The following is an 11,592-nucleotide window of genomic DNA, read 5'->3' as shown; positions in this document are numbered from 1 at the left end:
GATACGATATACATAGTAGTATATTATTATTATATAATTTATATTATTAATATATAATTATTTTATAAAAATTATCTTATAAAAATTATTTGAACATTTATAAATATTATATGCTATGATGTAAGAGTATCATAGATATACAATATAAAATAATATAAAATTTATGTGTGATGACGGAAGTATTCAATTTTATTTTAACTAAAAAAATAAGAATTTCTTGCAGATTTATTTGCTTCAAAAATTATTATTGTGACAATAAATTATTTCGCATCTTGACATGACTGAGCCAATAGCGACCAGTTTGCTTAAAATGTAACTCACTGAGAAAATCGCAGTGTAATATAGTTGCTCTAGACTAATCTATTCTTATGAATCTCCTCCGAAGTAAAAGAAATTCGCGGTATGTAACGTTCACTTTAGACTGCCGCGTAAAAATTGCGAAAGTATAAATGTATAAACGCAATGCATTTCGAGTACATAACGGATATGCGATCTCAAATTAACGAGGTCTATGTAATCACTCGAGCAGCACCCAGTGTATTAGAGATGCAGTAATTTTACCTTTCTTCTTTCTTTCTTGTTTCACACATAAATTATATATGCACTACATGCGCGTATTTATATTATACGCTTTCTTAAAATAAATTCATATACTGTCTAAATTGTGAAAATTATATTACTTTCAATAACAAATTAATATGTATAACTTTATATGTATAAATAAGAAATTGTTAAGTAGGGAATGTCTTAAGCAGTTAAATAATACAGATATTATATCTTTTTTTATTAAATTTATTTTCATTTAATATATTTCTTGCTATATATATAATTTTATTATCTGATTAAATATATTTAATATAGCAAAAACCATTTTATTGTACCATTTTGTTGTATCAATTTATAGAAATTTAAAAAAGTATGAATACGACAACATGCTGCTTTTGTGCAAATGCAGAAATGTTTGAGATTAAAATAATGTGTCAGATTTTTCCGTTAAAGATTAGAATCTTAAATTTTCTGCGACAAAGGAGTGGTAACCAAACCATTTATAGAATATAATAACAATTTGTATTCCTGTGCTTATGGAATATAAAGAAGAGAAGGATAAAAAATTATTTTCTTGGAAGCAAACAAACCGTCCGTAAAAATTTTGAAGGTACCGTTTATTAACAGTATGGTAAACAAATGGGCTCGGTAATTTCCAGCTTTCTAAGACACAATCAATTTCTCTGTGTTATATATATTTTTTTTTAATTCCTAACAGTACTATTGTGCTGACATTCCAATTTCAATGCGTAAGAATATGATTTTCTTCAGTAAAATCATCAAGGAGAAATTATCGGCATATTTTCTGATCCAGCGTGAATTCCATTTCCTGTATTATCGCAAATTGTTGGGTGAGTGCGAACGACTTTCTTGATGATTCTCTCAATTTCGACTAAAAATGGGGTAACTATGGCGTTACGGAACGCACAATCACAGTCATCATATGAATTCATCTGCCATGACATTATGTTCGCACTTGTGAATATATGCTATCTTTCATTTTTGGAATTATATTATATTATATTTAAAAAGATTTCGTATCTTTCCCTTTAATTTCATATATTAAAAAATCATTTAAAAAAGGATTTAAAATTTAAAAAATATTTTTTTTATTCTAAGAAAATCTTATTTTTATTTTAGAAAAATTGTGTATTTTTATAATATTTAATTTATACATAAATTTATATCTAATATTAATTCAATATATTTCAAAATTTATATGAAAAATTTGAAAATATAAGAACTATTAAATAAATTTAAATAAAAATTAACTTTCAAATACATTCTTCCTATTCTTCTTCATTTGTCGTAAGTTACTTGAAGATAAATTACGAGATAAAAACAACAGATTTTTTTATCAAGTGTTCCAAATACTATGTAATATTGCGGTTTCAACTAATGCTTGTAACTCAACAGGAAACGTAGATTAATAACGGATTATTTTGAATGAGATCTGATAGGATAAACAAATGCAATAAAAATTGCAACATCAAAATGCGTGAATGAATCTAATCTGCGTAAGATACCTTTTTTTATTGCTGTGATTTTTTTTTTTATTTAATTAAGAACAAAAATGAAAAAAGATTTTCAGAATTGTGTTCCACGCTGTTCTTTTCGGCGATGTTTACGATTGTAAAATCAACGCCTACTATCGATTCGATCTATCGCGCATAATTGAGAATAAAATCAACACACGACGTGTTAGAAATTATTAACGAAAGGAAGGCACGACATGAAAAGGAACAAATCGGGAAATGGATGCCTTTGAAAGAAGGCTAGTCCGTTCTAAGTCGACACACCTGCTGCATGGACATGCAAACGTGTGATATCGAAATATGCATGCGTTCGTCGTATTGTGCATACGCATACACGCACGCAACGATAAGACCTCATCGGATTGCCCGTGAAAATCGACTGCGTACTTTCACATCGGTATATCCGTCTGAAGCGCCGTTGCTCGAGCGTAGCGCGCGAAAATCGGATCTCCTACGAGCTAGCTAAACTGGGCTGATTTAAAGTAGGACTCCCGTCTCGTTTCGCCTCGCCCGCGATAATTTTCACGATATACTTATTGACAAACTTTTCAAACAATTTACTATTTTTATTTGCGCTTAATTCACAAACTTCGCAAACACAATGTATGTTGTCGCTCTCTTGGTTTCGTTCTTGAAATCGAAAGTGATTTCACGTTGGGCAATCGGACACTAATAGCGATTGTCGATCCGGATAATTAACGTCTGCTTTGGCTAATTGATCCTTTTATTACAGTATTATCTCTAATCTCAAGTTAATTTCTTCTTTACAAAATAATTATTAATCCTTTTGCGAGATCTTTAGTAGCAACTTATTGGCGATACATTATTTAAAAGTTTGTTTAAATATTATATTAGGTCAATATTGTGTCAACAAATTGTGCTACTAGGGATAGTGCAAGAGCGATTTCTAGGCATCCGGATCATAGATACTTTATATTATATGTCCTACATTATAGTCCAGATATTTATTTTGTAAAATAATTATATGAAAAGAAATTTTATATGATGATAATTTTATAATGTAGAAACTTTTATATGAACATTTTTATATTTTTTAAATTTCTATTAATTAAAAAAATTATCTTTTTTTTTTACGAATTCCAGTAAAAAATGATTAGTCGATTAATGTTGAATGAGAGAATCGATGTGATTGACCAATAACTTCTAATTGAGATATATTGCAAAAAAAGTTATGTAATGTAATTCTCAATATTGATAAACTAACTGGTTACAACATAAACGTGTCTAAAAGTGAAAATAATATGGAGAAAATCTACATGGACAACGATCGATAAACGTACATATAAATAGTAACGATGCACTCATAAAAAATAATTGCATTGTTAAAGATTGATTGCGTATGCATTAAGTGTGTTAATATGATTGAATTGGCGTTGATGCGATCAGCCTTCGCTCTCATTCATCATCTCATACTCGTTCATTGCTACCCTCTTTTTTTCCGTAAATTTGACTCAGATTCGAATTCTCCGCTCTATTTGACGCTCCCTCTCGCCACTGCTGCTGGACGGTTGCAAGAGGCCCCTGCCTCCTCTTCAACGTCCAAGAAGAGAGTTCCGTCGTCGGTGCTCTCGACTACGGAGAATGTATGAAACGACCGAAAGGCAAAAAGGAAAAAGGACTATCCGTTGACTCGCTCTATATATACTGCAAGTATCCGAGGATATGCCCAGTGCACGATACGCGTCTCATCCGTCAGCTTCAAGGTCCTTCGTCTTCAAGGATATCGCGTTACTGGCGATCCGTAGACCTGGGACGAAAAAAAATAACTGCACCAATTTGTTCTCCAGCCAGACTTCAGGGAAACATTCAAAAATTCATGATGAAAGGAATTACGCACGTTGTTCAATTGTCGCGTTGCCATCTGCTTCTTCTGGTACTTTTTCTTTCGGGATGCGCCAACGCGGAAATCGAAAGACGCACCACGAGGCAATTGATAGAAGAAGATGCGCCGGAAAATCTGGCATCTAATTTGAACAAAGAGAACTGTGGGAAGTCATATAGTGCCACGTGTCTTAAATTGGACGTGGTATCCTTCCTGGATAAATTGTCGGAACAGGAAAACATCGGTATATTACCTGGTGTATCTGTGATCAAAGAGAATAGTTCCGCTGATGTTCCAGCTTCGGAAGTAGTCGCCAATTTGGCGAGGGATTTCCCGAATGATGTTGAGAAAAGACTGGATGCTTATTTGGTTCACAAAGTTGGCAGTTATCTTAACAGCCATTCGATCTCCATCAAACTTTTCGATCCGAAAACTTTTGAAGCTACAAGAAGCTTCAACGAAGAGGCACTTGCACAACTCGGCTTGAGCGGCAACCAAAATGTTGAAACAGGTTAGAATATCAAATTTCACTGTTTATCTTATTAGCAAAATTGTAAATTAAAATAATGAATCTTCGCAGAGTCAGCTAACATTGATTTGTAAAATGTTTTATTTTACAATTTTATATAATTTTTTATGAAAATTATAATATATATTTTCAAATCACTAAGTTCTATTTTGTTATACATATATAGAAAATAATATAAAGTAAAATAATATAATAATAATTAAGATAATAATGATAATGATTATATATTTAACAGGACGTAAGAAAGACAAAGGCGGTTATGGCGGCTTAATGGCCGGTCTGATGATGATGAAGGGAACCCTTGGCGCTGTTGGATTTGGTGCACTTGCGCTTCTTGCCGGAAAAGCTTTGATGACCGGTCTCATGGCGTTGATGTTGTCAGCTATCATTGGATTAAAATCTTTAGCGAGCGGTGGTGATAAAAAGACTACGTACGAAATTGTTAGCAAACCGGTATATTCCAGCTCACATACGCACAGCTCAGAGGAGCATCACGGACATGGATATGGACATTCCGGATACGGAAGGTCTCTCGATACCGTCCATGACTCTCTTCAACAGGCTGTATTGAAATACGGCAACGCGCACGATCGTAGATCGCTTCTGCAGAATTAAAATCATCTAATCAACTTCAAGGTGTTTGCACACCACTGATACACGATAAAATCTTTAGCACATTTCTACCTCACCAACTTTCTTTGCTGTTTCTTTTCTTTCATTCTCACACTATCAATTTTTCTCTTTATCTGTCTGCATCTTTTTTTCATCTCACTCTGTCTTCATCTCTTGTCTTTCTTCTTCGCCATCATGACACTTTCTACCTTCTAAGATCTCGTTTAATTTCATTTCATTGATCTACAAATTATCACTCTTATTATCATAGTCATATAGGTATTTATTGCGGCCACTATTGCATTTTCGACTGATACCTATCGAGAAAGTGTATCATCGCCGAGTATGCAGAGTTGCCCACGATCATGTACATGATTTTTGGATATTTATTTTGTTATTGTAAAGTTGTAATAATAAAAAGCATTTGTAAAAACATTAATACTGTCATTATTATAATAATTGCAACAATTAAAAATTTAATAAATTACAGTGTACGCACGATATATTTTATCTACGATAATATAAACATTTGTTTTATTGTTTAGCGATAATCATCAGGAACTTGTTTAAATGAAGGAATTATTTATGCTGAACTCTTCTATCTATTTAAATATATTTATACAAGTACATCACGCGCTAAAAAGGATGCGTACTTTCTGTTACGGTAATTACATTTACGTTACTGTTAAATATAGATCTCTGAAGGTGAATGTACGGACAATTAAGAAGTAATAAGGCCAGCATCTTCATCACGACCATCAGAATGGTCGTTAGATGACAGTTTTACATCAGATCATAAAGTGTTGCAATTCTCAAGGCGCCTGAATCCTAATATGTATTTTATTATTTATTGTTAATATAATAGAAATAATAATTATATTATCTTTTCTACAAAAAGTATTTAAAGAACTTCTTAAACTAATCAGGTTCTTTTAATAAACAGAAAGTGTAAAAGCAATGATAAAATATTATAATCAAACATTCCTATAAATTAAATAATATAAATTTTGTCAACGGACATTTATTAAATATGTTTTTATCATTAGTTTCTATCCTCGTCTTTTTGTTTCAATTATGAACTTTGAAATCTTTAAGTTTTAAATTTCTGTTCTACAGGTATAATTAATTTAGAAGTGGCACAAACTGTCACTGTCTTATTCAATACATGTTTGTGTAAGCGTGTCAGCTTATTACAACAGATCGCAATGCAGTATCTAGAAATATTTGTTTTATTGTTACGTATGCCATCCATAGTTGTGGCTAAAACTTGATAAATGATTTTGATTTACCATTTCAGCTTTGTTATTAGAGAATTATTTGTCTCGCTGCAAGTAATGACAATCGTGACGGAACGATGGGAGAATACCGCGAATGACATAAATCTCAATATATATAAACGATTGTCATGACCCAGAGATCAGTCAGTGCTAGCCAGTATTCCTCCCAAAGTTATCTTCGTTGTCATCGGAATTGATATCAACGTTTACTTTTTTATTGTGCAAAAGTGCTAAATCTATGCTCATCTTTTGTTTATTGATCACGTGCGTGATTCACGTGAATACGTACGAAAATAATGAGATTCGAAATGTTAAGGATTACATTCTTGATACGAAATTACATAGGATACCAGTCGAACGCCAAATATTCAACTTCAAAAAGAATGGCATCAAAATCGACTTAAAGGTTGTTCCATCGGCTAAAAATGATTCAGTGAAAAATAAGAACGATGATTATTTTCCGGAGTTTCCCGTAAAGGATATAGGCAAATGCATTATCAAATTTTCGCTTGATTGCATCAAGAAACGTTTTATCCGTTTCATAGAAACAGTAAGTCATCTCGATGAAATAACATTACTTGGGCAAAATGTAAAGTTGGTGAAGACCGGAATAACACGTAGATCCAATGCTCGATCTATGAATGACTCGGACGTCAGTATCGAGCGCAGCGTAGATGATTTCTTCGATTCCTTTACTCTACGTATCACGCTGCCTAGATGGAATAAGCAAGAAAAGAATCAAATTGATATGATGTTTGATGAGACAGCTGTAGCAGAAGGTTAGCACAGCAATCATTAAATGAAGTATAGACTAAGAGAATATCTTAGAAATATTTAAATAACGCATACGTGCCAAAATTTATCGCGGTCTAATAAAGAGAGGAGAGCTATGCTCTGCTCTTCTGATTTTTATCAAACTTGCAACGATGTTAAAAGAGCTTACTAAATGAACATCTGTAAAGCCGTTCCCGACAATGGGCCTTAGAAGCGGAGTAAAGAGCATTTAAAAATATATCAAAAATTTGAAAACAGTCTAATATCTCGGAAAGTTTTTGAAAAAAAAGTGTTTAATAAGATGTATTTATTAGTTTTATTGATTTGAAAGGAATGCCTTGGAAAGCATCGTCAAGATGAAATCAAGATTGACGATGTCACCCAAGGTCAAACCAATAAAACCAATATATAAATAAACCTTATTACTTTTGTCTATGACATTTTTTTTTTTCAAAAATGCATACTTTCCGAGATATTAGATATTACTGTTTCTAGATTTTTGAATGCTCATTACTTCGCTTCTAAGACCCATTAGCGGGAACTGCTTTATATTCACTTGATTGCAAGTTTGATCAAAATCAATGAAGAATAGAGCGCAGCCCCTTCTGGTAAGATCTTGAAAGATTTTAGAAGTATTTAGAACTTTTACATTGTTCAGAAAACTATTTTTTTCTATAGCAGTAAATTGTTAAATGTGATTTGTTATAGGACGAGGAAAGAAAGGCGGAGGAGGAGGATGTGGTGGAGGCAAAGGCGGAAAATGCAAGATGATGATGATGGGCATGATGATGATGCTTAAAATGAAGCTCATAGGTAATGTTGTTATATCATTTCGTATATATTTTCTCTTACTTGTGCAAACATATTTCTACGATATAAAAACTCACTTTGCTTATATCTACACACAATTTTAAAATTGTATCAGGTTATAATATAGTCAAATATATTTTCTTTCAATATGATAGGATTGATGTCATTAAAAAGTATGATGATGGGCGGAATGTCTCTAATGGTTTCAATGATGATGCTAATGAGCAAATTCGGAAAAGGAGGAGGTGGAGGAGGAGGTCCTTGGAAAGGAGGAGGCGGCGGAGGAGGAGGAGGAGGAGGTAAAATTGCCGTTTTTATGTTTTGTTTAATTTTAGTAGCTATTTGTTAAAATTTAATTAATTTAATGCTCTCACTAATTTTTGGTTGGTGCTCTACTAAAAAATTTAAATAATTATAAATAGCATTTTTTTAACGTCTATAATGTAAGAAGTCAATTGTATAAATTTTCTTTCAAAAAAAGTCTATAAGTAATGTAAAATTAAATAATATTCTTGTAAAATATTGAGTAACAATTAACATCTTTGATATTATAACGGCTTCCAGACTACAAAGAGATAATACTCCTTACAAAATCTGCGGGCGGTGGCGGTGGCGGTGGTGGACATAGCAGTAGTTATGGTGCACCTCCACCAAGTAGTTACGGTGCACCTCCATCAAGTAGTTATGGTTCACCTTCAGGAGGCGGCGGTTATGGAGGCGGTGGATGGGGTCGTAGTTTCCACAACAAACGGCCGATGATATACGATAAAGAGACTAAGACAGAAATTGCGGATGGATTTAATCACATTCCAATGACAGGAGAAGTTATTTCAAATGCAGAAAGTATTGATTATCTAGACTATCAGGATTATCAAGAACCATCGTCAATTACAAATTCAAGTTCTAGAATTTCTAATTGGAACACGCCAAGCTATTCCGCTTTCCAAGACGGAGATATTGATGTAAGTATCGGTTCGGCAAAGAATAATTTGAAATCAGAAGCGATAGTAAATGCAGAAGGAAGAAGTTTCATCTTCAATGAGACTCCACCTATTAGTATTGTAAATGTAATTGAAAAGACTGTTGATACAACGACAACCACGGAGCAATCTGTTACTCCTGAATTCGCAATAAATGCGGTATATATGGATGAGTGGCAGGCTACAGCTGAAAAAACAAATTCTAATGTATTATCAACAAATTCAAATGAAGAAATTAAATTGCAGCAAACCGAATTACGACCTAAAAATATACCTTTATTACATAAAATTTAGATTTTCAGTTATTAGTATATTATATATCATCATGTATACTTATTTTTCAATAAATGATATTGCAACTGTTACACATTTTGCGAAAAAATTTATTTTACTGATAATATTTCAAATACTTTTTTGTAAAAAGTAATTTGAAATAAAAGTTAAATTAAGAATGAAAATAGTATTGGGTTGTCCGGAAAGTTCGTGCTGATTTTGAAGGAAAATTGAAATGCAGAAGATTTAAATTTTAGTATACATTTATTAAATTATATAGGTTAGTCGGCACGAACTTTCCGGACAATCCAATATCTTAAAAAACATTTTCTTTTTTAATAGAAATATATCATTTTTATCTATTTATTTATTTTATTCTTGTAAAAAATTTATGATAATATAATAATTTTGTAAAAAAGTATTTATACGAAGATTTTAATTAATTTTAATGCGCAAAATAGTGGCGCAATCTTTTGAAGAGTCTTTCAAGCTTCTTTCTACGACTTTCTAGTAAGTAACTGACCTTGAATGTTACTGGAAGTATACGGAATCCATTTTATCGGGTACACTTGGTATACCGATTGAGAGGCTTCGGCATGAAGAACATCGACACTAGGTGTCGAAAGCTATTCCTACAGCCCAATCAAATTCAAGATTAAATAGATGTATCGGATCACTTTGAAGAACGGTTAAAACATATTTACGTATATAACGGTTTTTCTTTTGCGTCATATTTCATAAATCTTATTTCATCGCTTTATTTCTTCACATCTATGTGCATATTATTTTAAAAAAAATTGTGTGACCGCGGATATGTATGATTAAAATCTCTTCAAAATTTAAATGGCACATAAATTTTTCGCTGATTTTATTTTGAAATTTTATTTTTGATAAAATTCATTAATTTATTTAAATTTTACCTTAGTTAGCAAGTAAAATGACGACAAAGAGATGTAGGTTACTATCAGAATATCCAGATTTATTAGCACATTTATTTGTACTTTATAAAAACAATTATTATAGTGATTAAAAATTAAGAAATTTAAGAAACATTCTTCAATAAAATTTATAAAATAATTCTTTGTTAAATAAAATTAAAATTTAAGAAGTTGTAAAAAATATAAGAAGTTGTGAAAAATAAAGACACTGCACAATTATAAATTTCATATTAAAAACATTATTTTAGCGCTGTAAGTTAGCGCCATATATAAAAATATACAATACATGGTATATCTTTGAGTTAATTTAATTAAATAAGTTTTACTTACTTATTTAAGATTATTTGGTTTATTAAATTCTGTGTTAAGAGTTATACTTTGCGAATGTTATACACGAAATTCTTAAGTTGTCTGAACTCATGCGATGATCGGCCTACATTAATACATTGACTATTTGAAACTCACGACACGTCTTTTCGGTGGCAACGCGATCTGATTCGAAAGAAGAAACGGATTTGTCAGCTATGGACGATGCATGAGCATGCGTGTTTATGGTCGCACATTTGATTTTCTCGGGGCGCTCTCCTTTAGCTTCTTTGATGGGGAAGCGCCTGCTTAAACCGCAAGCTTATCTGTCAATCACCGTTAGGTAACCTACTGATCAACAGGATGTTAGTTGCTGCTTCACTACTTTTCACAACTAATCAGGAAAATCGGCGAAAGTATTCGCGCCGTTCGATACAAAGAAGATTCCCACTGTTCCGGAAATAGGTACAACGCGCCTATCAACTTTACGCCTCAGGATCACTTTCTTATGTTACCGCATCCAAGGATCAATTGTTAAAAAGAATCTATATATGCAATAACGACTAACTTTAATTTACTGTTATAAATGATAATAAATGATTTATTAGACCGTAATGTGAATACACAATAAGTAAGATATTAAAGTTTATAATGGTCGAAGCTGATCTTTAATGCTTTAAAATAATTCAATGTAAATTATACTATATATGTATATGCACGTATACCATATTTATACTCATTCGAACTGCGCGCCGAATTGATTTTCCGGACTTACAAATGCAATTAAACTATTGTAATAATATCACAAATTAAATTAAATTGACAAGCAAATTTTAATAATTTTCATGTTTAATCCGGAATTATATTAGAAAGATGTTAATGCGCTGAAAAATTGTAAATAAATTTATTGCGAAAAATATTACCTCGATCGGAAATCGAACCTGGATCTCTTGTATTCTGTACGAATGTCCTAAGCCTTTAACACTACCGAGGCCTTAGTAATATTCTTCGCAATAATGCGTTATTGTTCCTACATATCAATTATTGTGAAGAATATTATATTACTAAGGTTTCGGTGATTTAAAGGCTTAGGACGCTTGTACAAAAGATCCGGGTTTGACTTCCGACCGAGATAATATTTTTCGCAATAAATTTATTTACAGTTTTTC

The 11,592-nt window shown here is 32.0% G+C and overlaps 2 protein-coding genes across 2 annotated transcripts; both read left to right on the top strand.

Annotated features, from left to right (window-relative positions):
• Nucleotides 1-3,918: 3,918 nt before the first annotated feature.
• LOC108691260 lies at nt 3,919-5,500 on the top strand. The gene is made up of 2 exons (XM_018198930.1): nt 3,919-4,435; nt 4,689-5,500. Exons 1-2 carry the CDS (start codon nt 3,919-3,921, stop codon nt 5,066-5,068), a joined length of 897 nt encoding a protein of 298 aa, XP_018054419.1. The 3' UTR covers nt 5,069-5,500.
• Nucleotides 5,501-6,399: 899 nt separating this feature from the next.
• On the top strand, nt 6,400-9,200 carry LOC108691252 (location of vulva defective 1-like). Its single transcript, XM_018198922.1, has 5 exons — nt 6,400-6,467; nt 6,688-7,121; nt 7,825-7,929; nt 8,082-8,225; nt 8,491-9,200. The coding sequence occupies exons 1-5, from the start codon at nt 6,400-6,402 to the stop codon at nt 9,198-9,200; spliced, it is 1,461 nt and encodes a 486-aa protein (XP_018054411.1).
• The last annotated feature ends 2,392 nt before the right edge of the window (nt 9,201-11,592 follow it).

Source organism: Atta colombica, unplaced genomic scaffold (assembly GCF_001594045.1).
Source record: "Atta colombica isolate Treedump-2 unplaced genomic scaffold, Acol1.0 scaffold45, whole genome shotgun sequence".
Taxonomy (NCBI): domain Eukaryota; kingdom Metazoa; phylum Arthropoda; class Insecta; order Hymenoptera; family Formicidae; genus Atta; species Atta colombica.
The sequence above is the reverse complement of the archived record's forward strand: the minus strand, read 5'-3'. Positions and strand labels throughout refer to the sequence as shown.